The 27,073-nt window shown below is 44.8% G+C and overlaps 1 protein-coding gene across 1 annotated transcript in view; it reads right to left on the bottom strand.

Moving 5' to 3' along the window:
• Nucleotides 1–13,682: 13,682 nt before the first annotated feature.
• Nucleotides 13,683–27,073, bottom strand: part of DPM2 (dolichyl-phosphate mannosyltransferase subunit 2, regulatory) — a 235,994-nt gene continuing 222,603 nt past the window's right edge. The window contains exons 2-4 of the mRNA XM_082262790.1: nt 26,627–26,716; nt 22,490–22,592; nt 13,683–14,086 (exon numbers count right to left, since the gene is read on the bottom strand). Of these exons, the coding sequence (XP_082118916.1) occupies nt 14,031–14,086; nt 22,490–22,592; nt 26,627–26,716 (249 nt within the window). The 3' untranslated portion in view covers nt 13,683–14,030. The remainder of the gene's footprint in view (nt 14,087–22,489; nt 22,593–26,626; nt 26,717–27,073) is intronic.

Here is a 27,073-nt window from a genome sequence, read left to right as displayed (position 1 = left end):
AAGGCTGAAATCATTGTGGAGTTTCCTGCCTGGGCTTGGTTGCCAGGTGATGGCTATGCTTTGTTTCTGTTCCCCTGTGTCTCTCTGACAGGCTCCAACGACTCCTCAGGACTTGCATAAGACAAGCTTGGAGCATCTCAACTACAGCAGACCTGGGCAACCTCACCGTTCATAGATCAGAAGCACCAGAACAACCAGCCAACTAGTTGATGGACTATAAGAGCCGGTTTCCACTAGTGCGACTTGCTGTGCGACTTGACACATGTCAAGTCGCACAGCAAGTCAAAAGCCATTCGTTTCAATCGGGCCCGTTTTCACTGCCGCGACTTCAGTTGCGGCGACTTCAAAAGTAGTTCGTGCACTACTTTTGAGCCGACTTCAGTGCGACTTCCCTCTATAATGAGGGACAAGTCGCACTGAAAGCCGCAGTTTACTTTCACTTCGAAGTCGCGCTAGAAGTAGCATGACTTCGTAGCCGCGGTAGTGGAAACGGAGACTTAATCTGATACATCCCACATTTTTATGATATACTGTACTTAATCTGTTTAAGGGCCGGCCTAAACAGTCCATTTCATTTTGACCCAACCCGGCAGAACCTTGCACTGCATAGTCTTTGACAGCTGTAAAGTGTCAGCTTAATTGTGCATTTCTAGGCAAAGTTCTAATGCCTCGTACACACGCATCGATTATTGGCCGGGAATTTTCGGCCAACGTCTGATCGGCTGATTTTCGGCTCGTTAGTATGATGCTTTCGACAACCGACTGCGACTTTTCGGCCGAATAAAATCTGGTGTGCAGGCTATAAAATTTTTGTTGGCCATCAACACAACAGCCCATTTTCCGTCAGTCAGTACAGATTTCAGCAGACAAAAATCTGATGAGCAAGACTGGGCATGCTCAGAGAAGAAAAAACACACGGAAAGTAAACCAGCACATGACATCAATTCTGAAGTAGATTTTTGTTGGCCGAGAAAATTCCAACCAACAAAACACAACTCTGGACAAAAGTCAGACGATCGGTCGGCCGATAATCGTTGCGTGTGTACGAGGCATAAGGCTTGGTTCTCACCTATGCAGATTGCGATTTGCATGTTCCAGGTGCATTTAGCATTTTTCATTATGGGTATTTGATCCATTGAAGTCTATGGAACCAAAAACACAACCTGCTGGTACCTGACCTTTCTATAAAATGCATAGATGTGTACGTGACCCATAGGCAATCATGTAAAATGGACTGTAGTGTGTTTTTGCAAAGGCGAAAAATGTTTAGGTGTGAACCAGGCCTAAAAGATTAAGGCCTAGTTCACACCTATGCATTTTCAGTTTTGCAGAAACACACTACAGTCCATTTAACATGATTTCCTATGGGTCATGTTCACATCTGTGTGTTTTAAACTGGTGCGTTTTTGGAAAGGGTCAGAGACTTTTTTGCATGCAGCTGGTTGTGTTTTTGGTTCCATAGACTTCAACTGGAAATGTAGCAGAAACAAAAAAACGCAGTGCTTGTGCTTTTGATGTGTTTTTTGCTGGTTTCTTCTGCATGTCAACAGACACCTCCCAAAAAACACATGTAAAAAAAATGCAAAACGCACAGGGAATATTCATCAACTACAACTTGCATAAGTGTGAACCTACATTAAGTTTTTTTAACTTAATGCATTCTCTGCATTAAGGTAAAAAAAAACCTTCTGTGTTCTGCTCCCCCGCAGCGCCCCTCCTATTACTTAACTGAGCCCAATCTTGATCCAGTGCTGTGCCTGAGAGCAGCAACTGTCTCCTCTCTCTCTCTCTCCTCACTGGCCATAGTGGAAGCAGCAAAAGCCTTTGGCTCCTGCTGCTGTCAATCACAGCCTGTGAGCAAAGAGTAGGGGGCAGGGCTGAGTCATGCTGTGTGTGTGTGTGCATGGGAACAAGACCACAAGCAATCGGTTTGCAATGGGGACACTCAGAAGAGTGGAGGAGCCAGGAGCATCAATGGAGGGCCCCAGGATAGATAGATTAGATAGATTAGATAGATTAGATAGATTAGATAGATTAGATAGATTAGATAGATTAGATAGATTAGATAGATTAGATAGATTAGATAGATTAGATAGATTAGATAGATTAGATAGATTAGATAGATAGATAGATAGATAGATAGATAGATAGATAGATAGATAGATAGATAGAATCCGAGATTCATAGAGGAATAAGGATCCCTCTGTCCATTGCGTCATTAGTCATCATAAACAGTATATAGGTGAAAAGTTGAATGCTGTACTGTATATTGATTATATTAAACTGACATATAGGGGTTGATTTACTAAAACTGGAGAGTGAAAAATCTGGTGCAACTCTGCAAATGAGCAAACTGAAGTTAGAAGCTGATTGGCCACCATGCACAGCTGATGAATGTAAAATGTAATTTTTGGGTACTTCAAAAGTCCATTTGTTTTATGCTTTTCACAACTAGATGTGGTATCTATAATTTTGAGCCTACATTGATATAAGTATTTTATTTAACAAATGGCAGGTAAGTAGTCTTTACTCTGAGAAGAAGTGCTGCAGAGGATCACGTGATGGCCATCTAAGGTGAGAGGTTTTCAAGCTTTTTGAAAAAAAAAAAAAAAAAATGGCGAACGGGTAGACAGGATGATGGACCTAAACGTGACAAAAATTAAAAGTAGCCTGAGGTAAGCCAACGTAAGTCCATTTTCTTCCCACTGCCCGTAGATCGAACATGAGTCCAGAAAGGTTCGCTGTCGAAATGCAGAAGAAAGAAAAACGAAGTGTGCACGGATGTCACAAAAGTGACATCTGCCCCTTTCTGCTCCAATTCAGCAGGGGATCTATCTGTGCACAGATCACCCAGATGAATGGACCGGACATGGCCTTTGTGAAAGGACTATTACTCATAAGCAGTGGTAGAGAACGTGTACTGTGGTTCCTGTGGACTATTTGTAAGCCACAAATTCCTTGGGAATTGATAAGCTGCATTCCCTAAAAATGTTAAAAAGACATTGTCATACAAATAAAATGTTTAACTACTTAAGCCCTGGAGGATTTGGCTGCTCAAAGACCAGGGCCTATTTTGTGATTCGGCACTGCGTAATTTTAACGGACAATTGCGCGGTTGTGCGACGCTGTACCCATATGAAATTGACGTACTTTTTTTTTCCACAAACAGAGCTTTCTTTTGGTGCTATCTGATCACCTGTGCGATTTTTATTTTTTGCGCTATAAAAAAAAAGAGCGTCAATTTTAAAAAATAACAATATTTTTCAAATTTTTTTATATGAAATTCCCCCCCCCCCCCAAAAATGTACAAAATTAAAATTTTTTAACATTTTAGGCCAATTTGTTTTCTGCTACATATTTTTGGTAAAAAATAATCGCAATAAGCGTATTTTGATTGGTTTGCACAAAAGTTATTGGGTTTACTAACTAAGGGAAAGATTGATGTCATTTTTATTGTTTTTTTTTTTAACTAGTAATGGCGGCGATCTGCGATTTTTTTTCTTTTGCGGGACTGCGACATTGCGGAGGACAGATCGGACCCCTGACTGACATTTTTTACACTTTTGGGGGTACCAGTGACATTACTACAGTAATCAGTGCTATACATATGCACTGTTACTGTAAAAATGACACTGGCAGGGAAGGGGTTAACTTTATTAGTGATCAAGGGGTTAAGTGTGTCCCTAGGGGCGTGATTCGAACTGTCAAGGGGCGTGTGATGTAACCACAGAGACATACGATCCTACATAGCAGGATCGTATAGTCTCTGCAGTTACACCGGGGAGAATGACAGGCAGCTTTGTTTACATCAGCCGTCTGCCTTTCTCCCTCTCCAGCGGGAGATCGCGAGTGGCCGGCAGACATCGGAGCCGCCGGTCACACGCGCGGGGATGGCCGTGAACGAGCGGGAGCGTGCCTACAGTGGCGCGTTCTCGCCCCCTACAGGCTCCTGGGCGAGCGACGTAGTACTACGTCGCTTTGTCCAGGAGGGGCTGACTGCCGCAGTAAATATACTGTGGGTGGTCGGCAAGTGGTTAAATACACACATCCTCAAAAAAGAGTAAGGTGCGATATTAAATTACCGTTGCTCGCTCACCCAGCGCTTAGGATGAATAAATACACTAAGTATTACATACAGAGACTTAATCAGTAATTCTGTACAGCTATAAATGCGCACAAATTAATATATACCATATGTGTTACACTACTCAGATTCAAACCATATTCCTCCTGAAAAGTGAACCACATTAGCAGTGCTTATTATAATCTTTTTTTAAATCCCAAAAAAGGGTTTGCAATAATAATGATCAGGCGGATGCACAGTCTCTTGGCAAGATCACAAATTAATGTCCATTCACCACGTTGTTTAATGATAAGGGGATGCACCTTCACCACACCTTGTGCACCCCTACCTTGGTAGTACTCACCAACTCAGTTCTTGTACTGTGCCTTTAAGCGATTCCCTGGTATAACCGCACATCAATCTCCAGAGGTAAAGCTGACACCCCTCAATTCCTGTCAGAATACTCCTCGAATTGCTCTAATGTGCACCAGTATTATGGATGTAATGAAAAGAGAGGGAGGACTCATAGGGCAATATTGTAAAAACAGCTTCAATTTTATTACAAAAAAACCCTTTTCCTTCCCTCATTTCACTCATAGAATTTCCAATATTCAAGGCACAAATAATTTGCAATCCATAGATCAAGCAGAGTGACTCCAACACACTGATATGGGGTCAGCGTCTCATCCTCCGTTGCTCGGTACTCGCCGGCTCTTCGGAGGTTCCCGGGAAGACGCTTGCCAGCCGATCATTGTCCTGTCGTCACGGTGACCGCGTTCTCAGGCTCTTATGCGTTTCGTCATCAAGGACTGCTATGGAGAGAATCTTTTCTTTCTTTCAGAGTAAAGGCCCGTGCACAGATTGAAAGAAATGGAGGTGCTTATGGTAGAGCTAGCCATACATTCATAGATTTTTCTCATCCAGCCTGCAGCTGTTTAGTGTGGGTTTCCCCATTCATGCTAAACAGCATGGATGGAAGAAATTCCTGACACCAACTATTGTATTCTAATAGCGGCCACCTGCGACTGTTGGAATACCTGAACTGTGGCTGTAGCTGATTGGCTGCAGTCACTATTCAATTACAATTTTCAGACCAAATTCTTTTTTTTTCAGGTCAAAAGCTCAGGCTCAATGATGTTGATAGGGCCACCCACAACTCGAATTGTAGCCGGTTCATTTGGTTCATGTCCTGCTTAATGTATTTTACAAAGGATAAGAAAATCAGAAGTAAAATTTCATCCAATGAACAATCTTCGGATCGTTAGTATGGTGCTTTCGACAGCCGATTACGAATTTTCAGGATATATAATTTTTATCGTACGTAAGGAAAGAACACATACAAAACAATTCAACACATCTACAGTTGTGTTCAAAATTATTCAACCCCCAATGCTGTAAAGGAATTTAGTGTACATTTGTAATTGTATTCAGAATGAAACCCTACAAGGACTTCTTAAAGAACCATATGCAACTAAAATGACATCAATTGGTTTTGTAATACAGTAGTAAATGTTTCTTCTGGGAATTCTTCATTGACACAATTATTCAACCCCTTAAAGACTACCACTCTGAAGAACAGAGGTTCATTGAAGTGTTTTCAATCAGGTATTGAAAACACCTGTGGATGTAAGGGAGCAGCAATAAAGCCTAATAAGCACCAATTAGGCAGCTTTAAAATGACTGTGATACTCAGCTCCTTCTAGACATTTACTGATGTGGTTACAAACATGGTGAAGTCAAGAGAATGGTCCAGGAAGACAAGAGAAGAGGTGATTACTCGTCACAGGAAGGGCAATGGCTATAAGAAGATTGCAAAGATGTTAAACATACCAAGAGACACCATAGGAAGCATCATTCGCAAATTCAAGGCAAAGGGCACTGTTGAAACGCTACCTAGTCGTGGCAGAAAGAAGATGCTGACTTCGACTGCTGTGCGCTACCTGAAGTGTAGAGTGGAGAAAAGCCCCCGTGTGACTGCTGAGGAACTGAGAAAAGATTTGTCAGATGTGGGTACTGAAGTTTCTGCTCAGACAATACGGCGCACACTGCGTAATGAAGGCCTCCATGCCAGAACTCCCAGGCGCACCCCCTTGCTGTCGCCAAAGAATAAGAAGAGTCGACTGCAGTATGCCAAAAGTCATGTGGACAAACCACAGAAGTTTTGGGATAGTGTTCTGTGGACTGATGAAACAAAATTAGAACTGTTTGGGCCCATGGATCAACGCTATGTTTGGAGGAGGAAGAACAAGGCCTATGAAGAAAAGAACACCTTGCCTACTGTGAAGCATGGCGGGGGGTCAATCATGCTTTGGGGCTGTTTTGCTTCTGCCGGTACAGGGAAGCTTCAACGTGTGCAAGGTACCATGAATTCTCTTCAGTACCAGGAGATATTGGATGACAATGTGATGCAGTCCGTCACAAACCTGAGGCTTGGGAGACATTGGACCTTTCAACAGGACAATGATCCCAAGCATACCTCCAAGTCCACTAGAGCATGGTTGCAGATTAAAGGCTGGAACATTTTGGAGTGGCCATCACAGTCACCAGACTTAAATCCGATTGAGAACCTCTGGTGGGACTTAAAGAAAGCAGTTGCAGTGCACAAGCCTAAGAATGTGACTGAACTGGAGGCTTTTGCCTATGACGAATGGGCAAAGATACCCGTAGATCGCTGCAAGACACTTGTTTCAAGCTATGCTTCACGTTTAAAAGCTGTTATAACTGTAAAAGGATGTTGTACTAAGATTGAATGTCACTTGGGGGTTGAATAAAACTGATAATGATGTGAGCACAGAAAAGACATTTGTGGTTATTTCATTATAAATGTTATGTTATATTTGTCTGACCTACACGTGCCTCTTTGATTTAATTGTAAGCAGGATGACTGAATGATCAAAATCAATGTCAAACTGGCCAAAACAATCAATTTCAGTGGGGGTTGAATAATTTTGAACACAACTGTACATCACTTCTGAAGTTGAATTCTGTCGTATAAGAATTTTTGCATGAAAGGAACCTCTTCATTTTCGATGAGACTAGCATGCAACAAAAAAGGGACGAAAATTTGACCGATAATCTGATCGTGTGTAACGAGGCTTTAGATACAGAGTAATATGCTGTTCAGTGCTACAGCCACTGATTGAATTAAAATTTTCCAACATCCTGTTCAGTGGTCAAGTTGATCATGAGATCAACCTATAAAGAGCGGGAATGGCCATAGATGGATCAAAAATCAGCTGAACCGACTGAATTTCGATCAAATGTGTGGTCAGCTTTAGAGAATGTTTAGCATCCAACACTTCTGCTTGTATCAGACTTCTTCATCTCCCTGCCAGCTACTACATCACTAGTATGTCCCTTTAAAACTGCAGGGACACATTTTGGATGTAGGTTCATGGGAGGGAGTCGCAGCAAAATAGCCTTACGTTGAAAATTTCAGCAACGACTGGACGTAACATACAGAATGTGTTAAAGGTATTATAAATACATTTTAAACAGCCGGGTGTAATTAAACATTTTATTTGTATGACAGGGATGATTAACTAAAGGAGTAGTCTTCACTTTGCAAAGTGTAAACTTACTCATTCACTGCAAAAAATCGAATGAAGCGGTTTTCACTTTGATTACCTGATAAAATCAAAGGGAAATATAATTTTTTGCTTGCACATAATTGCATGAATAAAGTGCAAACAGCTCCTCATTATTCACAAAACTCAAGACAGAGTGAATATGCTCTATTCCTTATTAATTTAACCCTAATGTTTCTGTAAAGGGCAACCTTGCATGATGTATGTACAAGATAAAAAAAAAAATAGAAAGTGACTGTCTGCAATGGTAAAAGCAAAAGCTCCTTATTAAGAGTGCCATTTCCCAGAGGACGGCATAATCCTATCTCTATTTACAGCAATCAGCGTACAAATTGGTGCCGGGATTCTTTCCTTGTAACAAAGAGGCCCATGGGGAGCAGGCCTGCTATTGACATGTGCAGGTAACTCTCACCTGCTCCCAGTGCTGATTGGGTCACATGTCTATGATTCCACCATGCGTGTGCGCTAAAACTGGCAACTTTGACTAAACCTCTTCATCGCTGCAGAATGATGACATACCTATAGGCTCCCAACAACTTCACTAGCTGCATGTTTGCTGTAGGTCAGTGAAGCAAAAAAAAAAAAATGTTAAAGGCGCCCCATTTTTTAGGTCCACAAAAAATGGGGTGCCTTGCCAGAGAAGGTCTATATGAGGGTTTTAAGGATAGTGTTATGTGACTATTGGGGGGAGGGGGGGTAGTGTGAGGGTTATAGGAAGATTTTGTGTTATCAGGTTACAATGAGTGTAAAGCCCCGTACACACGTACCGATTGTCGGCCGTAAATATTCGGCCGACGACCGATCGGCCGATTGTAGGCATGTTAGTATGATGCTTCCGACAGCCGACAGCGCATTTTCGGCCGAACAGAATCTGTCGTGCAGGCATTAATATTTTTGTTGGCCAACACCAGAACGGCCGATTGTTCGCCAGTCAGTACAGATTTCGGCCGACAGACAGCAGATTAGCAAGACTGGGCATGCTCAGAAAAGAAAAAAGACAAGGAAAGTTAACCATCACATGACATCACTTCTGCAGTCGGCTGTTGTTGGCCGACAAAATTCGTGTGCAGTCTTTTGCAGTTTTCAACAGACAAGACAGCCCGCGGAAAAAAGACGGCCGATCGTTCGGCCGACGATCGGTACATGTGTACGAGGCTTAAGATGGATGGTTAGTGTTAGAAGCCTATAGGAAGGTTGGTGGGAGCATTATAGGGAGGGTTAGTATTAGAATTAGGTTACAGTGAGGGTTAGAAAGACAGTGTTAGGTGGCTATAGGAAGGTTAGTGTGAGGACCATAAAAAGGGTTAGTGTTAGGATTAGAAGGACAGTTAGTATTAGGTGACTATAGGAGGTTTGGTGTGTGTTTTATAGAAAGGGTAAGTGTTAGGATTAGGACAGTTAATATTAGGTGACTATAGGAGGGTTGGCGTGAGTGTTATAGGGAGAGTTAATATTGGGATTAGGTTACAGTGAGGGTTAGAAGAACAGTTAGTGTTAGGTGACTATAGGAGGGTTAGTGTTGGCCGACTGGGAAGGTTAGTGTGAGGGTTTTAGTGGTAGTGTTAGGATTATCTTACAATGAGGGTTAGAAGGAAGGTGAGTGTTAGGTGACTGGGAAAGCGAGTGTGAGGGTTAGAAGGATGAAAAATCTATCAGAATCCCCCATCTACGCTATTCAATTTGACAAAAATCTCCTGCAGATTAGATACAGCCACAGTCCAACAATTTTATGTCCATCTCCTTCGATTTTTCCGTTGAGGGATGTTGAACAAGAGTGGTGACAGGGCCACCCACTGATCGAATTCCGCGTGACATTCACACAGCATATAGCCTGCTTAGGTGTACTTTCAGTAAAAATACACTAAGCCCCCTGCTAGCTGCCTGAATACTGCAGTGTGGCTGCAGGCATTCCTGTCCAGCTCCTTAGATTTTCAGGATACCAGGCAGAGTGGTGCAAACTAGGGATCGACCGATTATTGGCAAAGCTAATATATCAAGGGTCGATATGCACTTTCCCCCCGACATATCAGAATGGGCCCCGGAGGTTACCGATATTTCGGGAAAGTGCTTGTACCGGAGTGATGCCTGCAGCTAGAGGCATCACCCCAGTATCAGCATCCATAGCCGACGGTCGGCTGTCTTGTAATGACAATTGATGCGGCTGAGAAGCCGATCGGCTGTCATTAAAAGGAGCGGGAGGGGATGACCCCCTCCCCCTTCCCCTGCCGCCGCCCTCCGCGGCTCGCCCGGGAGACCAGCCTGCACGGCCGCCGAAGACCCGATCAAAGCCGCATTCGGCTCTGATCAGGTCTCAATGCATAAACCCGGAAGTGATGTCATGACATCACTTCCGGGTTCTCTGCGCCAGATTAAAATAAAGGACAGCATTCAAAACAGCCAAACTTGGCGTTTTGAATGCTTTTAAGTGCAGAGGAGGGGTTTGGGGTCTTTAGACCCCCAGATCCCTTCACAAGAGTGCCTGTCAAGAAAATGAAAATAAAAAAAATTTTTTTTTTAAATGTACAAAAATATCGGCTGATACCGATATGCATTGGCCAAAATATCGGTAACGAAAAACCGATATCGGTTGTCCACGGCTAAAATTTGTGCCAGTTTGTCGGTAACCAGTCAAAATTTGTGTTCTGTGAACGAACAGATAAGGAAAGTTCAGAACTTGTCTGGATTTTATTGCAATCTATGTCCCCATGAGTTGGATTTCCCTGTCTTTAGCCCACGTTCACATTGGTCCGATTTGACATGTCAAATCGCTTGTCAAAACGGAGCCAATTGCCGGCAATTGCACTGTCCAAACCAGTGCAACACCACACCCATTTCTAAAAGTAAATTCTGTAATACTTTTGGCAACTTTGGGGGGTGATTTCCATAGACATCAATGCAGGAACCGGCGCATAGGACAAGATAATACAAGGACCAGTCACAGCTTTGTGAATTTGCTGTGCCTATATTGAGTTCTACCAATCATATTGATCCTGTGCCCCGAGCAGGCAGATTTTTATTAAACAAAAAAATGAAGATAGAAAAAAAATAGTTTATTGTTTCGGTTTTTACATGTCCCTTACTCACTGCTTAAATGGCATACATTGTAAAGTAATATTTCGAGGAATTTAAGAAACACCGTATGATTAAGGCCTCATGCACACTGGACGTTTTTAACGCTGCCGTTAGGGACGTCTGGTGGTTTTTTTTGTTTTTTTTTGTGTGCCTCTAAATGCCCCTGCATTTTAGCCTAGGATCTATGCACACACAGGCGTTTAGGGGAAGGGGAGTTTATAGGCAAAAGAAAAAAAAAAAAGAACACTGCCAACACGTCCAGAAGCAGCAGCAATTTGGCAGAAAAAATGATTGCTGCATGCCAACGCATCTAAAACACGCTGAAGGCATATAACGCTTGAACGTTAATTAATTTTTCAATGGTCAGAACAAATTCTTATTCTGGCCAATGAAATAAATTAACAAATCAATTGATGCGCCTAAACGCATTTACATGCAGTTACACGCGGCAAGTGTTTTTTTTTTTTTTTCTGCCAAAATGCTGCTGCCAGTAGGAAAGGCATCTAGGAGAGATGGCCAAACAACCAGTGTGAATTAGGCCTAAAGATTATGCTGAAGTGCTTTCCAAAATTATATAGCTGGTATTCATACAGTATATGTGACCTGTTTACCTGCCAAAGGATTTATACATTACAGATATTTAAAAAGAGTCAACAACGTTCACATACTGTATAATCACATTAGTCCCTGCTCTCAAGGAGCTTACAATCTAAGGTCCCCATCTCCAATGCAAATACACATACCAGGGCCCTTTTCAGGTAGAAGCCAAATAACCTACCAGCATGGCTTTGGGGGGTGTGGGAGGAAACTGGAGTATCCAGAAGAAACCCAAGCAGGCACATGGAGAACATAAAAAGTTCATGCATGTAGTGTCCTGGTTGGGATTCAAACCAAAGTGCTGCAAGGTAGAAGTGCAAACAACTAAGCCACTGTGCTTTCTCAATCTGTTAGGCTGCTCATCTGATTTAGATTTACTTATTTGGGTAATATTAACACTCCATTGTTTAAATTGAAGGGATACTTTTTACCCAAGGGACTCATCTAGCCAGGGGCACACACTTTTCTGTAATCACCCAACTTTCTGGTGTACGGTGTTCCCTATGATGTTGCATGACCTTACAGAGAAGCTAAATCTGATGTAATGAGCACCTCTTGTGGAGGACCCCTCCTCTACATCGCTTACTGATCTGTCTTGCATGATCCAAACATGCAAAGCCCTAGGGAATATTCAAGGAAAGTTGGAGCATCAGACAGCTTAAAGTGGCATTAAACCCAAAAGGAAACATTTGTTATATTGTAGCTTACCAGTTCTTAAGTGGAGTACACACTATAAGAAAATCGGGCAAACGACTGTCCGATGTTCCTCGTTGTTTCACAGCAAATCGGAACCGATGAAAATTTTCTTACGAAAATTAGAACGGAAAATTCTCATACAACAAAGGCTTTTTTTCTTGTTTATTGTTTCTGATCATGCGCAGTCTTTCTTTTCTTGTGCAAAAATCTTACGAAAATGGTACGAATTAAAAACGAAAATCGTTTGTTTTGTTCCCGTACGAGAAACATTTTGCAGTTTGTCCCTTCGAGAATTTCCATACAAAATTTCTGAATCGGTTGTCGAAAGTTGTGTACGTAAAATACGAAAATCGTGCGAAAATTCTTTGGACGAAAATATTCGTCCGATTTTCTTATAGTGTGTGCTAGCCTTTTGGGTTCAATTTGTAAGTGTATCTAAATCTGCTAGTACCTCTAAAGTAGGAATCGACCGATTATTGGCAAAGCCGATATATCAATATATATATCGATATGATATATCGGGTCGATATGCACTTTACCCAATATATCGCAATCGGCCCCTGAGGTTACCGATATTGCAGATATTTCTGGAACCTGCTTGCACCGGAGTGATACCTGCAGCTAGAGGCATCACCCCGGTACCGGCGTCCATAGCCGACGGTTGGCTGTTTTATAATGACAACCGATGCGGCTGAGAAGCCGCTCAGCTGTCATTACAAGGAGCAGGATGGGACGTCCCCCCCCCCCTCCCGCGGCTCGCCCAGGTCTCCCGTCCCACCGGGAGACCGGGGCAACCATCCTGCACCGACGCCGAGGAGAAGACCCTATCAAAGCCACATTCGGCTCTTATCGTCTCTTCGTGTAAAAACCCGGAAGGGATGTCATGACATCACTTCCGGGTACTGGCGCCAGTTTCAAAAAAAATTAAAGCATTCAAAACAGCCAAACTTGGCGTTTTGAATGCTTTTAAGTGCAGAGGAGGGGTTTGAGGTCTTTTAGACCCCTAGATCCCTCCACAGCAGTACCTGTCAAAAAAAAAAAAAAAAATGTAATGTACGAAAATATCGGCCGATACCGATATGCGATGACCAAAGTATCGGTAATAAAAAAACAATATAGGTTGATCACTACTCTAAAGTGGGGTACACACTATAAGAAAATCGGGCGAATGATCGTCCGACCCACACAGTTTGTACACTGTGATGTGGCTGCATTGCAAGTGCGATGTCTGCTACACTTTTAGAGCATTGGGGTACCATTTAAAGTGAATAGCACCACAATGCACCATGATACATGTAGTAAAAGGGAATGCATGAGTGTCAATGGGCACTTAATATTGACTTCTTGTCCTGCGTGAAAAGACAACTGGTACAAAACATACTGGCACTGAGATCACTGATACCCAAAGCTCCTGATCTGGTGTTTGTCTGATGACAGGTTTCTTTTGAGTTTGGGTTTAGTTCCTCCTTACAACAAGCAGTGCAGGGAACCATCTTGATGTCTGAATGGTATAAATGTATGTAAATGAGAAAATAAAAGTGCCTCAGAGATGTCCCTACCACTCAGTGACCTTATAGGCTGTACTCTTAATACCTGTTAGTTCAGCCATCACCTGTATTACATTAGACACATTTGATATATATATATATATATATATTCCACATAGCTGTGGAAAAGGAATGTAGAACTTATATCTGTTCCATTATTAAACCTTTTTCAAAAGCACCTTAATATAATAATCCATGGAAGATTGAGCATGGGTTGTATCGCTAGGTCACTCTTAGCTGTAGGTCAAGAATAGAGAATGTCAGTATAATATTTTAACAAATTAACCACCAGATGGCAACATTTCCAAAGTAGTTTATCTGGAACCAAAAAGTGATGGGTGGAAGTCGATGTTTCTTCTAATAAATGAACCTGTGCATTGTTGTCACAGCCAGAGACAGGGAAGAAATAAGAGAATAACAGTTTGTCTTTGAACGTCTGTCCTTAGAGAGATCAGAAACTTCACATTGTCACTGTGACTTTTTTGGGCTCCGACTTTTCCACATTACATACGTCACAAAAACACCTAGTGGAAAAGAAAGACACACGTTATATAGAGGTATACTACGTATACTGCATATTTCAACAATGTTACTATTCCATGGTGCTCTACATCATTTGTAATAAATTAGATGTAAGTGCCGGTTCACACTGATGCGGCTGCGGCGATCGCATGTAATGTCGGAGCGCACTGCTCCTTCATTACATGCGATCGGCTGTGCGGTGCGAGTTTAGCCATACACTTTGTATGGCTGAATTCGCACCGCAGCAAAAACGCACAGGGACCCTTTTTTGCAGCCGCATCAGGATCAGATCGCACAGCGGTTCACACTTGTGCGATCCGATCCTGTGCAAACTGTCAGATCGCACTGCGATATGCGATCAAACTGGGGGTGTTGTTAAGATTACATTGACACCCCCAGCATATCGCATATGGCAGTGTGAACTGCCAGGGGTGCGTTTGCGATGCGGGAACAGGCTGCGAATTCGCAGCCTTCCCGCATCGCATAAGTGTGAACCGGGGCTGAACCTTAAAGAGGAAGTAAACTCTTCCTGTTTTTTTTTCCCCTGCAAAGTAAATGCACCATTCCCTCGTCACAGAATTTGATTGACAGCAGCGGGAGCCAATGACTCCTACTGCGTTCAATCTGCCTAGTGAGAAGGGAAAGAGCAGAGAAAGCCGCAGCTTTTGTGGACATCGCTGGATCAAGATCAGGCTCAGGTGAGTATACAGGTGGCTGGGGGGACAGCAGGTTTTTTAAATAGAATGCCCTAAAGCGGAGTTCCACCCTAAAATTATACTTACCTCCATCTTCATGCCCGGGGTCACCTGAAAAACAAATGGATAATGACAATTTTTTTTTTTTTACTTACCTGGTTTAGAAGAAAATATACTTACCATACTTCCTTCTTCCTCCCCTCGACGGCCACGGCGATTCGTCACTTCCTGGCATGCAATGATTCCTGGGAGCTGAACGTCATCGCTCCCAGGAATCAATGCGCCTGCACCGGCCCCGACGTCATTTCCGGTGCAGGCGCCATCATACCTTGCTAAACAGCTTCTGGGCATGCCCAGAAGCTGTGCAGGATTGACGCTGCGGCACCGGAAGTGACGGCGGGGCCAGTGCAGTGCATCGTGGGACCGAAGAAGACGGAAGAGGACACAGAAGAGGATCGCGCTGGCTTCAAGCTGCCCACACCTGAGATGGCAGCGCTGGAGAATACATTTTCAAGGTAAGTATTTCTTCTAAAAGGTAAGTGCAACCCGGGACAGATCAGAGGCTAGCCATTGTGGAATGCACTAGCCCTGACTGTCCCGGGGGTATTTTTATTTAAAAAAAACGTTCACTGGGTGGAACTCCACTTTAAGGCTTTAGAACCACTTTAAAATCTGTATTATTTTCCTAAAAAATGAGTTACCTACTAGGGATGCATGGATACTGGTATTGGTGCCGAGACCGAGCATTTTTACGAGAATGAGTACTCGTGAAAATGCTCCCGATACCGATACTTTGCGGTGTGATTTGCTTCAATACAAAATGAATGGCCACAAATTGCACTGCAAAGAATCGCATGCGATTTCCCCCACCGCTCCTTTGTGTGTATGTATAAAAAGGGAAAAGCGCCATCTAGTGGGCAGTTTATTAGAAATGTTAGAACTCACATTAAGTACAGTTCAAATGCAAAATTTGCATAGTGTCCTGATCCCGCTGATAGAAAATCACGGCTGCTGGAGGTGCTCACAGGGCTGGAGGAGATGTATAGGGGGCCCACCCTCAAACTGACATCATTTCCACCCTATACCCATGGGGTTCCAGAACTTCTCCTGCAGCCCTGTGAGCACCTCCAGCGGCCGTGATTTTCTATCATCAGCGGGACCGGGACACCTATGCAGATTTTTCATTTGACCAGAAAAGTACTATGAGTTCTAACATTTTTTTTTTAAACTGCCCACTAGATGGCGCTTTTCCCTTTCCAAACACACATACAGGAACAGTGGTGGAAATCGCATGCGATTCGAACAGTGCATCCCTGACCTGTTCAAATCACATGAGGTTCTTTACAGTGCGATTTGCGCCAATTATTATGTATGGACGCAAATTGTACCGTAAAGTATCGGTACTCAGTATCGGTACGTATTTGACTGAAAGTATCGGTACTTGTACTCACCAAATAAAAAAACAGTATCGGTGCGACCCTAATACTTACCACCACACTGCTGTAAAAGTGAAGGTCCCAAAATAATGGGATTTTTAACTTACCGTAAAATCCATTTCTCTGATGTTCATTGACGGACACAGCTCCTGATCTTCGTGACCATTGGGTTATACTGCCCCCTACATGGAGTAGGACACTAGGCAGAAAAAAAAAAATACTGACTACACCACCTATGCGCAGTCTCAGAAGGTATATTCCCCCTCTCTGCTATAGGTACTCCATTTTGTTATAAGCAGTGTCAGAAGTATTACAACTCCACAGAGGGGTGGGTGCTGTGTCCGTCAATGAACATTAGAGAAATGGATTTTACAGCAAGTCAAAAACCCTATTTTCTCTTTCATTTATGGACGGACACAGCTCCTGATCTTCTTGACCATTGGGACAACCCAAAGCGGTGTCAAACATGAGGGGTTGGAACAGCAAGAAAAAAATTCCAAGGCTAAACCGTAGCCAACCAGGTAACAGGAGCGTAACCAAAAAACAACTGGAGCCCAACTAAAAACATTACACCTCCAAAGAGGTAACAAACTCTCTAAACAGCAGCCTGCAAAACCTTGCGGCCAAAAGAGGCATCCACAGATGCCAACACATCTGCTTTAAAAAACTTTCTGAAAGTGTGCACCGACAACCAAGCAGCTGCCTTGCACACCTGCGTCACTGACGCCTGATGATGGAAGGCCCAAGAAGCACTGAGTGTTCCTTCACAGAGAAAGGAGGAACCTGACCCCTAATCGAATAGGCCTGAGTCACTGTCTGTTTGATCCATCTAAAAATGGTTACAGACGAAGCGGACAATCCATTTCAAGGCCCATCCGTGAGCATCAATGGTGAGTCTGACTTCCTAAAAGACTCTGTAGCTGCCAGGTGCACCCGAATAGCCGAACCACATCCAGGAAATGCAACGCAATTTCCTTCGGATGGTTTGGCCAGGGACACAGGGAAGGCAAAACAATGTCCTCATTCAGATGGAAACCAGAGACAACTTTTGGAAGGAAAGACGGACAGGGGCGAAGAACCACCTAATTTTTGTGGATCACCAAGTAAGGAATGCGACAAGACAACGCCGTCAATTCCGACACCCTGTGCACAGAGGTGATAGCCACCAAAAAGGTCACCTTCTGGGACAGAGTAAGCAGGGGAATCTCCCGAAAAATTTCAAAGGGAGGCTTCTGGAGAGCTGAACACACCAAGTTGAGATCCCAAAGCGGTAGTGGGGAGTCAAATGTCGAACCCCCTAAATAAAAAGTACGCACCAGTGAGTGTGTGGCCAAGGGTCGTTGAAAGAAGACAGCAAAGACCGACACCTGGTGCTTAATGTTACTCAAAGCCAATTTCTGTTCAACCCCCAGTTGAAGGTCAAGACCCGAGCCACCGAGAAAGAGCGAGGGTGAACACCAAGCAGCTCACACCATGAAATGTACGCTTTCCACGTACGATGGTAGATCTTCCTAGGAGGTAGACTTTCTAGCTTTTAATAGTGTAGGAAACACCGACCCAGACAAACCTGTATATTTCAGCACCTGGCTATCAACAGCCAAGCCGTCAAAGCCAGTGACTGTAAAGCAGGATGGAAGATTGACCCTTGGGACAGCAGAAGGCGTAAATCAGACGATACTGGCCCCAGGGGGCCACCAGTGCATCTGTGGCGTCTGCTAGTGGATCCCGTGACCGTGCCACAAACCTTTGCACCTTCCTGTTGAGCTGAGACGCCAACGGATCCACCTTGGGGGTGCCCCACTGAAGGCGTAGCTGATGAAACACCTCTGGATGAAGAGACCACTCCCCTTGGCCCAACAGACAGACTGGCATCCTTGAAAACCACTGTCCAATACAGGGGGAGAAAGGATTTGCCCTGACGAAGAACTGGAGAACGAAGTAACCAGACCAGAGACCCTTTTGTTTTCTGGCTCAGCCAGATATGATTGTCCATAGACTTCAGACACTTGTCTCATTTGGCCAAGCTCTCCCTTTGCAGGGACCTCGTATGAAACTGTACAAACGGAAATGCCTTGAAAAAGGTAGAAACCATCAGGCCCAGCACCCGCATGCAAGTCCCGAGGGACGACCCCCTGCTGGACAGCAGGAGATGAAAAACGCAGCATGCAATTTCTGGAGTTTGTCCAGAGGAAGGAACACTCTGGCAAGAGTCGAGTCCAGAGTCAGACCCAGATAGTCCAGCTTCGTGGAAGGAACCAGAGAAGACTTCTGATAATTCCGAAGCCAGCCAAACTCCCTCAGAGTCCGTATAGTAATTTCCAAGTTGTCCATCCGAACAGTAAGGGACTCTCTAGGGGAGAAGGTCATCCAGGTAGCCCAACACTGCAATCCCTCGCTGACGAAACAACGCCAGCACTGGGACCAACATCTTTGTGAAGAAACGAGGAGCCGAGGTGAGAACAAAGGGTAACGCCACAAACTCTCCCACAGCAAAGCGGAGGAAGCGTTGGTTACAGACACATATTGGAATGTTTAAGTAAGCATCCTTGATCTCGATAAAATCAAGGAAATCCCCTTGATGCAGGGATGCCACCACCATGCAAATAGACTCCATTCTGAACTTCTGTACCCGCACAAAGCAGTTCAGGGCCTTGAGGTCCAGAATTGGTCGCACCTTGCATTCTTTCTTCAGGACCGTGAACAGGTTTGAATAAAAACCCCTGAAAATGTTCTGAGATTGGAACCGGGACAATCACCCCTTGAAGCAACAGGTCTTGCACCGCCCCAACAAGAGCTTGCAATCGGTACAGGGACATACCCACATTGGAAGGAAACTCAAATCTTTTAGCCGGATCGGATCACTTCCAGTACCCACTTGTCTTACACCAAGGAGTTCCACGGGCCTGGAAACCAGTGAAGACATCCCCCCACCCCACACTCTCTCCCCCCCGTGAGACACTTAATGATGTCAACACGCCTAAGGTCCACTGCCGAAACAGACAGTCTAGAAATCAGGGGAACCGCACCCAAAGAGGTATCACAGATAAACTGTAGCCCCTGGACCAACTGGTACGCCAGCTCAGCAATGGCAGGGGGGAGCTGCTCACCCTCCAGGTCACGGCGTAAAAGCTTAGCCCACTCGGTCAGAGTTTGTGACACCAGGGCAATGGTGAAAACTGGCCTGAGTGCCGAGCCAGACACAGTGAACATATTGCGGGCCACAGCCTCTGCTTTCCTGTCAGCCGGATCCTTAAATGATGGCGATTCTTCTACCGGAATCATGGTTGCCTTATTCAACCCGGAAACCAGGGGGGATCCACCACCGGTAGAACAGTCCACTTTTTAGGGAGGGATTCTTCAAAGGGGTGCCTCATTGCAAATCGCTTAGGGACCACAAAGGGACGTTTTGGATGTTCCCACTCTTTTGCGACAAATCTGTCAAAATAGGAGGGAAATGGAAATACCTTTGCCGCTCTAGACGAGTGCCAAAGGGAATCAGTTCTAAAAGGAGCCAGTGCCTCCTCCGCAGCTTCAGCTGCGTCCTCCATTTTCAAAGTTTCACGCACAGACACCACACCACAGACAGTCCACCAGCGCCTTTTTGTGCGCGGCTACAGGAGTGGAGGAATCATCCTCACTATCTTAGAAATCAGGGTGCATGGCCTCAGACCCCTCAGGACGAACTGTCCGCGGTGGCCAAATCAGATTCAGGATCAGAGGAGACAGATAAGGCAGTGGAAGTTGCTTTTTTTTACTCCACCGCCTAAACGCCACCTCCACCCGGGACACAAAGGACTCCAGGACCGCCGTCAGTGCATCAATGGATGGTTGGGACCTGGAGGGCCCAGCAGGCTCTGAAAGGGGGTCAGGTTGGGAAATATACTCAAAAGACTCCATGAGGAATAAGAGTACCCCACAAATGTGGAAAAAAAAACAATACTAAGGGACACCCCCACCGCGCTGGTAACACCACCTGGTTGCCAGCCACAGAGCACCCCCCCATCCTGCAATAGAGAGAGGGAGAGAGACCCCACCAGACTCACCACCACACCAGGCATGCACCGGTAGCACCAGGATCAAAGCACTCCACGTGCAATGTCCAGTAAGGAAAGAGGCCAAGGAGTCAGCACCAGGGAATAAGAAGGGGCTCCCACAGCTAAAACCGCCACCCAGAAGGCTCCACTGTAATGGCTGCTGTTGATTTCCCTGGGGGCAGATTATAGTGAGGCCCTCAAACTGGAGCTGCTGTCTGTCTGTTACTATTCCCCACTCTTCACAGCCTGAGACCAGAAAGTTGACTATTGGAGATATAGGCATGCCACGTGTCAGAACAGTGTCGCTTACTTACATGCAGCAAACCAGCACATATCTGCTTCCATGCTTAGTGTGGTCAGATTGAAAAGAAATTGAAGGGGCAATTGCTAGGAAAATACTAAGAATTGACATGCAAGGCAAGCTTTAAAAGAGAACTATTCTACCAATGTACCTGTTTAAAGTATATTCGAACCCTCTTCTTGTAAACAAGCTCCTTTTTTATAAATGATCACATTCCATCTGTTCTCAGTTGCATAAGGAGCTCAGAAAGCTAGGGGAGGATAAACAGCAGCACACTGTTCTTCCCAGTGAATGGCTGTGCAGGGGGGGGGGGGATTTCAGCACAAAACACTGTTCTTCCCAGTGAATGGCTGTGCAGGGGGGAGAGATGTCAGCAGAAGTTTGACAATTGGAGGACAGCAGGCAGAGTTCCCAGCAGAGCTAGAGAAGATCAGCAGCTGTGCTCTCCTGATTTGCCTGGTCAGTTTTTAATAGGAAAGCAGAGAGCCTGGCAGGAAGACCAGGCATTTCACACAAAGGAAACAATACAAAGAGAAGAGGATACTTTCTCATACAAGTACATGGTACAGCAGGCCCATATCAGGAATATGAAATGTTGGGGTAACACTTTCTTTAAAGCGGAGTTCCAGCCTCACACACTCACCTGTCCAGCGATGCGGCCGCCCGAAGCCTCGCTCTTCTCCGCGGCGCCGGCATCACTGCTGTGGGCACCCGGCTGTGACAGTTGTCGGCTTCACAGCCGGGTACGCACTGCGCATGCGCGAGTTGCGCTGCGCGTCGTGATTGGCCGGCAATCTTCTGGGACCTCTGACATGTCCCAGAAGATTGCAGGGAGGGAGGGGGAGAGGAGAACTTCCGCTCAGGGCACCGCGGCGCTCCGAGCGGAAGTGGGAGCGGGTGCCTGTCAAAACTAGGTACCCGCTCCTCCCCCAAAAAAATGACATGCCAAATCTGGCATGTCAGGGGGTTAGAACTGCCTAAAGCGGAAGTTCCACTTTTGGGTGGAACTCCGCTTTAACATCAATAAAGTTAAAGTGGTCAGAAAGTTTTTTTTGTTTTTTTTTTTTATCTTAATGCATTTAATGCCTTAAGATATAAATCCTTCAGTGTGCATCAGCCCCCTAATACTTTAAAATGAAAACATACAGAGGGAGCACCAGCCTAGCGCATTACCTTTGAAACAATTTATCTAAATAAAAACATATACATCATACTCACAATGGAGATGAAATGACAGGCGAAATAAAAATTGTAAATCCACTGGAAGTCTCCACTGAGCATAATCCGCTGATGCAAACAGTAGTGGGATGTGTACCTCCAAATGTAGCTTACGTGTTTTGGGGGCGTCCCCCCTTCCTCAGAGTCCCATCTCCATCCAGCGATGTTGCAGGAGAGACTCCGCCATCCGGGACTCTCTCCTGATTGGCTGAGACACAGCAGCCGTGCCGATGCCTCCCGCTACTGTCAATTAGCCAATGAGGAGAGAGGGGCAGGGCTGAACCACGACTCCACGTCTGATTGGATACACAGAGCTGCAGCTCGGCTCAGGTGCCCCCATAGCAAGCTGCTTGCTGTGGGGTCACTCAACAGGAGGGAGGGATCAGGAGCTCCAGCCAGGGACCCGAGAAGAGGAGATCGGGGCTGCTCTGTGCAAATCCATTGCACAGAGCAGGTAAGGATAACATGTTTGTTATTGTTGTTAAAAAAAAAAAAAAAAACATGAGACTTTACAATGACATTCAGTGCAAGGGGCAGGAAGACAAGGTTTCTTCAGGTAACTAAAGCACGTAAGATTCTATCAGCATCACTAGAAAATCCTCAAAATTACAATTTTAGGCACGTTGGCAGGCTTTATCTTGGGATTTATCCAGCACTCCCACTATAAAAAGAAGAAGACTGGTGATTTAAACAGAAACATTTCCAATAAAATGTGACTCACCCATGAGCAGAAGCAGAATTAAAGCAGCCACTAGGGGCAGCAGCACGGCGTACTCTCTTGGCAGGAAATAGGAGTGGATTACATGATCACTGTCAATAAATGGCTGGAGGAAACAAACAGGATTGTGTTACAAACATAGCCTGAAATAATTACATATATAATACCATCGCCTAAACATATCAATTGGTACACTTAGCGATTGTAGTCCAGCTTAGTGGCCATAATACATGTGCATGTTAAATTAACCACTTCAATACCGGGCACTTTCACCCCCTTCCTGTCCAGGCCAATTTTCAGCTTTTAGCGCTGTTGCATTTTGAATGACAATTGCACGGTCATGCAACACTGTACCTAAACCAAATCTATGTCATTTTTTCCCCACAAATAGAGCTTTCTTTTGGGAGTATTTGACCGCCGCAAGGTTTTTCTTTTTTGCTAAACAAATAAAAAAAGACCAAAAAGTTTGAAAAAAAAAAAAAAAAGTTTTTTCGTTTATGTTTTGCAATTAAAAAAGTTTTTTCCTGCACTGATGAGGCCGCACTGACAGGCACTGATGAGGAGGCACTGATGGGGTGGCACTGATGATGAGGCACTAATATGCAGCACTGATAGGTAGCACTGATATGCAGCATTGTTGGGCACTGATAGGCGGCACTGATGGGCAATGATAGATGGCAATGATGGGCAGCACTGATGAGGAGGGCACTGACAGGCTCCCTGAGCACTAATTGGCATCCCTGGGTCCAGTGGCATTCCCCAAGGGTCTGCAGTGTTAATCAATGCTCTTATTACTAGCACAGACCCCCCCCCTGTCAGGAGAGCCGTTGATCGGCTCTCCTCTACTCGCGCATGTCAGGCGCGAGCATAGGAAAGCCAATCAATGGCACTTCCTATTTATTATGTGACCAGCTGTGATTGGACACAACTGGTCACATGGTAAAGAGCCTACGTCATAGACTCTTTACCGGGATTGGAGATGTGGTGTGTCAGAGTGACACGCCACACCACCGATCGCCGCTTTGCGTGCCCCCCGTGGGGCACGCAGAGCGACCTATCCTGCTGGACATCATATGACGCCCAGTCAGGAGAGAGCAACCACTTTGCGGCCGTCATTTTGCTATATGACAGGCGGGAAGTGGTTACAGCCTACAATAAATTTAAAGCTAAACTCCACCCTTAGGCCCCTTTGGGACTGCAAAAAAAAAAAATCGCATTAAAAGTCATACTCCATGATTTCCAATGAGTATCATTCATAGCTGTGTGACTTCAAGTCTCAACAACTTCAAAGTAGTCCCTGCACTACTTGGTCCGAGTTTGATGTCCATAGACATTTTCTAAACCATATGAACACTCACTGTAAACCGCATTAAAGTGTATTTACACCCATTTTTTGTTTTGGGTAGAATAGGTAAAAGTTAGAACCCCTTTTAGGTTTTACTACTATACAGGGGTCTGTCAGAGAGATTTCCTGTTCTATGGATAATCTTTTTACCTAACAGGAAGTTGAAGTGATTGCAAATGTGAAAATGACAAAAAACAAAAATAAATAATAACAACAAATAGGTTTATGCTGCTTTGTGCAATGCACAGAGTGGCCCTGATCCTCCTCTTCTCTGGTCCCCGCGCCAGGGCTTCTGACTCCTCTCTAGCTAGTGCCCCCATAGGAAGCGGCTTCTTGTGGGGGCACCCATGCAGGCTTGTTCCCGAGATGTGCTGCCTGCATCTATAGACAATGACAGCGAGGCTTGGGCCCACCCATTCGTCACTGGCTTTATTTGACAGCAGTGAGAGCCAATGGCTTCTGCTGCCTCAGGTAAATCTGTGAGACCCGGAAGAGGAGAGCTGCAGACAGGCACAGCGCTGGATCGAATAACGGCTCAGGTAAATATAAGGAGGGGAGGGGGGGGGGTAGGTAGGATACTACTACCTAAACATTTTTTACCCTAATGCAAGGAATGCATTAAGGTAACAAATGTTTAGACTTTAAGACAGCGCTTTAAAAATTTGCTTTGAATCTAGGAGCCAGCTAAAAAAGTTGGGAGCCAGTTTTTTAAATCAGCTGCCCGTCACCCAAAACTGCATGTCCAGGTCGTTGAGCTATAGGAATTGCTCATACCTAGGGCCAAACGAAAAAGAACAAAAATTCAAAAAAAGTTTCTGTTATAAGACTTTGAAAATAAGTAATTTTTCTCCTTCACTTATGTGCGCTGATGAGGCTGCACTGAGGGGCGCTGATGAGGCTGCACTGAGGAGGAGGCACTAATAATCATTATTTGTGTACATGTCCCCCCTCACACTCCCCATCCATTCACCCTTGCCTGCTCTCGCTGCCTGCGCACCTCCAACATCTCCTTCCTGGTTTGACAGCTGGGTGCTGAGGTTGCGGTTGCAGGCTTAATCTGATACCCTTTCCTCATAGACTGTAAAGTGACAAGTGCTTTGGAGCACTTAATAGCACTTGTCACTTTACATAGCCTATGTCATTCAAAGGATTCCCAGACACGCCTATTTGGATTTGTATATACAGTAATGTTGTGGAGCACTTAGCACTTGATCATAGCACAAGACACTTAATATGTTTTACATATGGTACTGCTGATATTGTGTTTTGTGCTTGGTCAAATGTAGGCCTCCTTTGGGGGTTACATATATTAAAGCCGGAGTTCCGGCTCTTTGGGCCATCCGCTTGCTCAGTGTCACCTAAAAAAGAAATGGATAGTCCCGATTTTTTTTTTCAATTACTTACCTTGATATTGAAGAAAATATACTCACCTTTCTTCCACTTCCTCCCTCTGCGGCCGCGGCCCGCGCTGTCACTTCCTGCTTGCATTGATTCCTGGGAGCTGAACGTCATCGCTCCCAGGAATCAATGCGCCTGCACTGGCCCCGCTCGTCCGTTCCGGTGCAGGCACATCATTCCCTGCTAAACAGCTTCTGGGAATGCCCAGAAGCTGTGCAGGGATGACGCGCCTGCCCCGGAAGTGATGAGCGGGGCCGCTGCAGGGCATTGTGGGACCGAAGAGGACACAAAAGAGGACGCAGAACAGGACGCGCTGGCTTCAGCTGCCCAATGTCTTGTCCAGCGCTGAGATGGCAGCGCTGGACAAGACATTTTCAAGGTAAGTATTTCGTCTAAAAGGTAAGTGCAACATGGGATATTATGAAATGTACTAGCCCTGACTGTCCCGGGGGTATTTTTATTGAAAAATAGTTTCCGAGGCCGGAACTCCGCTTTAATTTGTATATTCACACTTTTTTAACTTTTATTTTGTTTTATCCAGATACTCGCACATATTTTTTTTTCGTGTACACATGGTGATCCCACTACAAACCAGTTAGCACTAGAATTTTGTCTCGCTAAGGTCCAATATTTAGCAGCGCCATACCCAGCATTCATCTTCATCTTTACCTTACTATTCCCCCCCAGGATTAGTAATTGGGTAGGCAGCAACTTATTTTAGCTTTTCCTTAATTATTCCCGTTTCATTACGTGGAACTTAACCCCTACCATTCTGTGACATTGATAATTGAGTCTATTCAGCATGAAATGGAGCTTACTTATGTAGCATGAGGCTGTATATTCTGCAATATTTACATTTGTGGTAATCTCATTCAATGAATCCGAGCTCTGCAAGCTGAGATAACATGCACTGCATTGATGTATTCACACAATTTCACACTAACTACCAGCAAGAATGTGTAATAAATTAAATTAAAACCTGCGCTACTAATAAAATTGTCTATCTGTGTTACAACAATTTGTTGAGTGCAGCTGCTGTGGATCTAAGTAAATCTTAGAAAGAATAGGTATAATAAGAATAATAATAATAATAAGAATACCAGCAAGAATGAGTCCTTACATTTAAAGAGCCCCTGTCACTTCAGATCCATCATAGCAGTGCCTGTTAGCGGGCATTCACTCACCTGCTGCCGCCACGTCCCTCACCTTGTTGTCACTGCCACATCACCAGCCGTCCCATTAAAGTGAATGGGGCTGACGGTGAGTCAACTGCAGGTCAGAGGAGAAGCCGCTGGACAGTTGCTCTTTAGCCCCTCCCCCCGCCTTCTTTCTCCCCAAATCTCAGGCTCATGGAGTTATAAAAGGTCTCAGCTATGCCAATGAGATGTGTCACCTACCAGGCAGATGACCCACACTGTGTAATAGATGAAGAGAACCGTACTGAACGCAACCAGACCCGCTCCAGCCAGCTGATCACTTCCTGTAGCCTGCAAGACAAGACATATGATGGCCCGTGAGGATACCTACAAGACGTATGAGGGGCAAGGAGGACAACTACAAGGCATATGATGGGATATGAGGATAACTACAAGACATATCAGATTAGGTTAAAGTTGACCAACATCCCACATCCACATCCTAATATTGGGGGGGGGGGGGGGTTCCCTCTTTCCATTGTAATTTTTCTCTCAACTACAAGACATATGTATGGGCCATGAGTACAACTACAAGACATATGAGGGACAGTGAGGTCAACTACAGGACATATGAGGGACAGTGAGGTACACCTACAAGACATAGGACGGGGGCCGTGAGGACATCCTACAAGACATAGGACTGGGCCG

Source organism: Pelophylax lessonae, assembly GCF_965119305.1.
Source record: "Pelophylax lessonae genome assembly, chromosome: 7".
Lineage (NCBI taxonomy): Eukaryota > Metazoa > Chordata > Amphibia > Anura > Ranidae > Pelophylax > Pelophylax lessonae.
The sequence above is the reverse complement of the archived record's forward strand: the minus strand, read 5'-3'. Positions and strand labels throughout refer to the sequence as shown.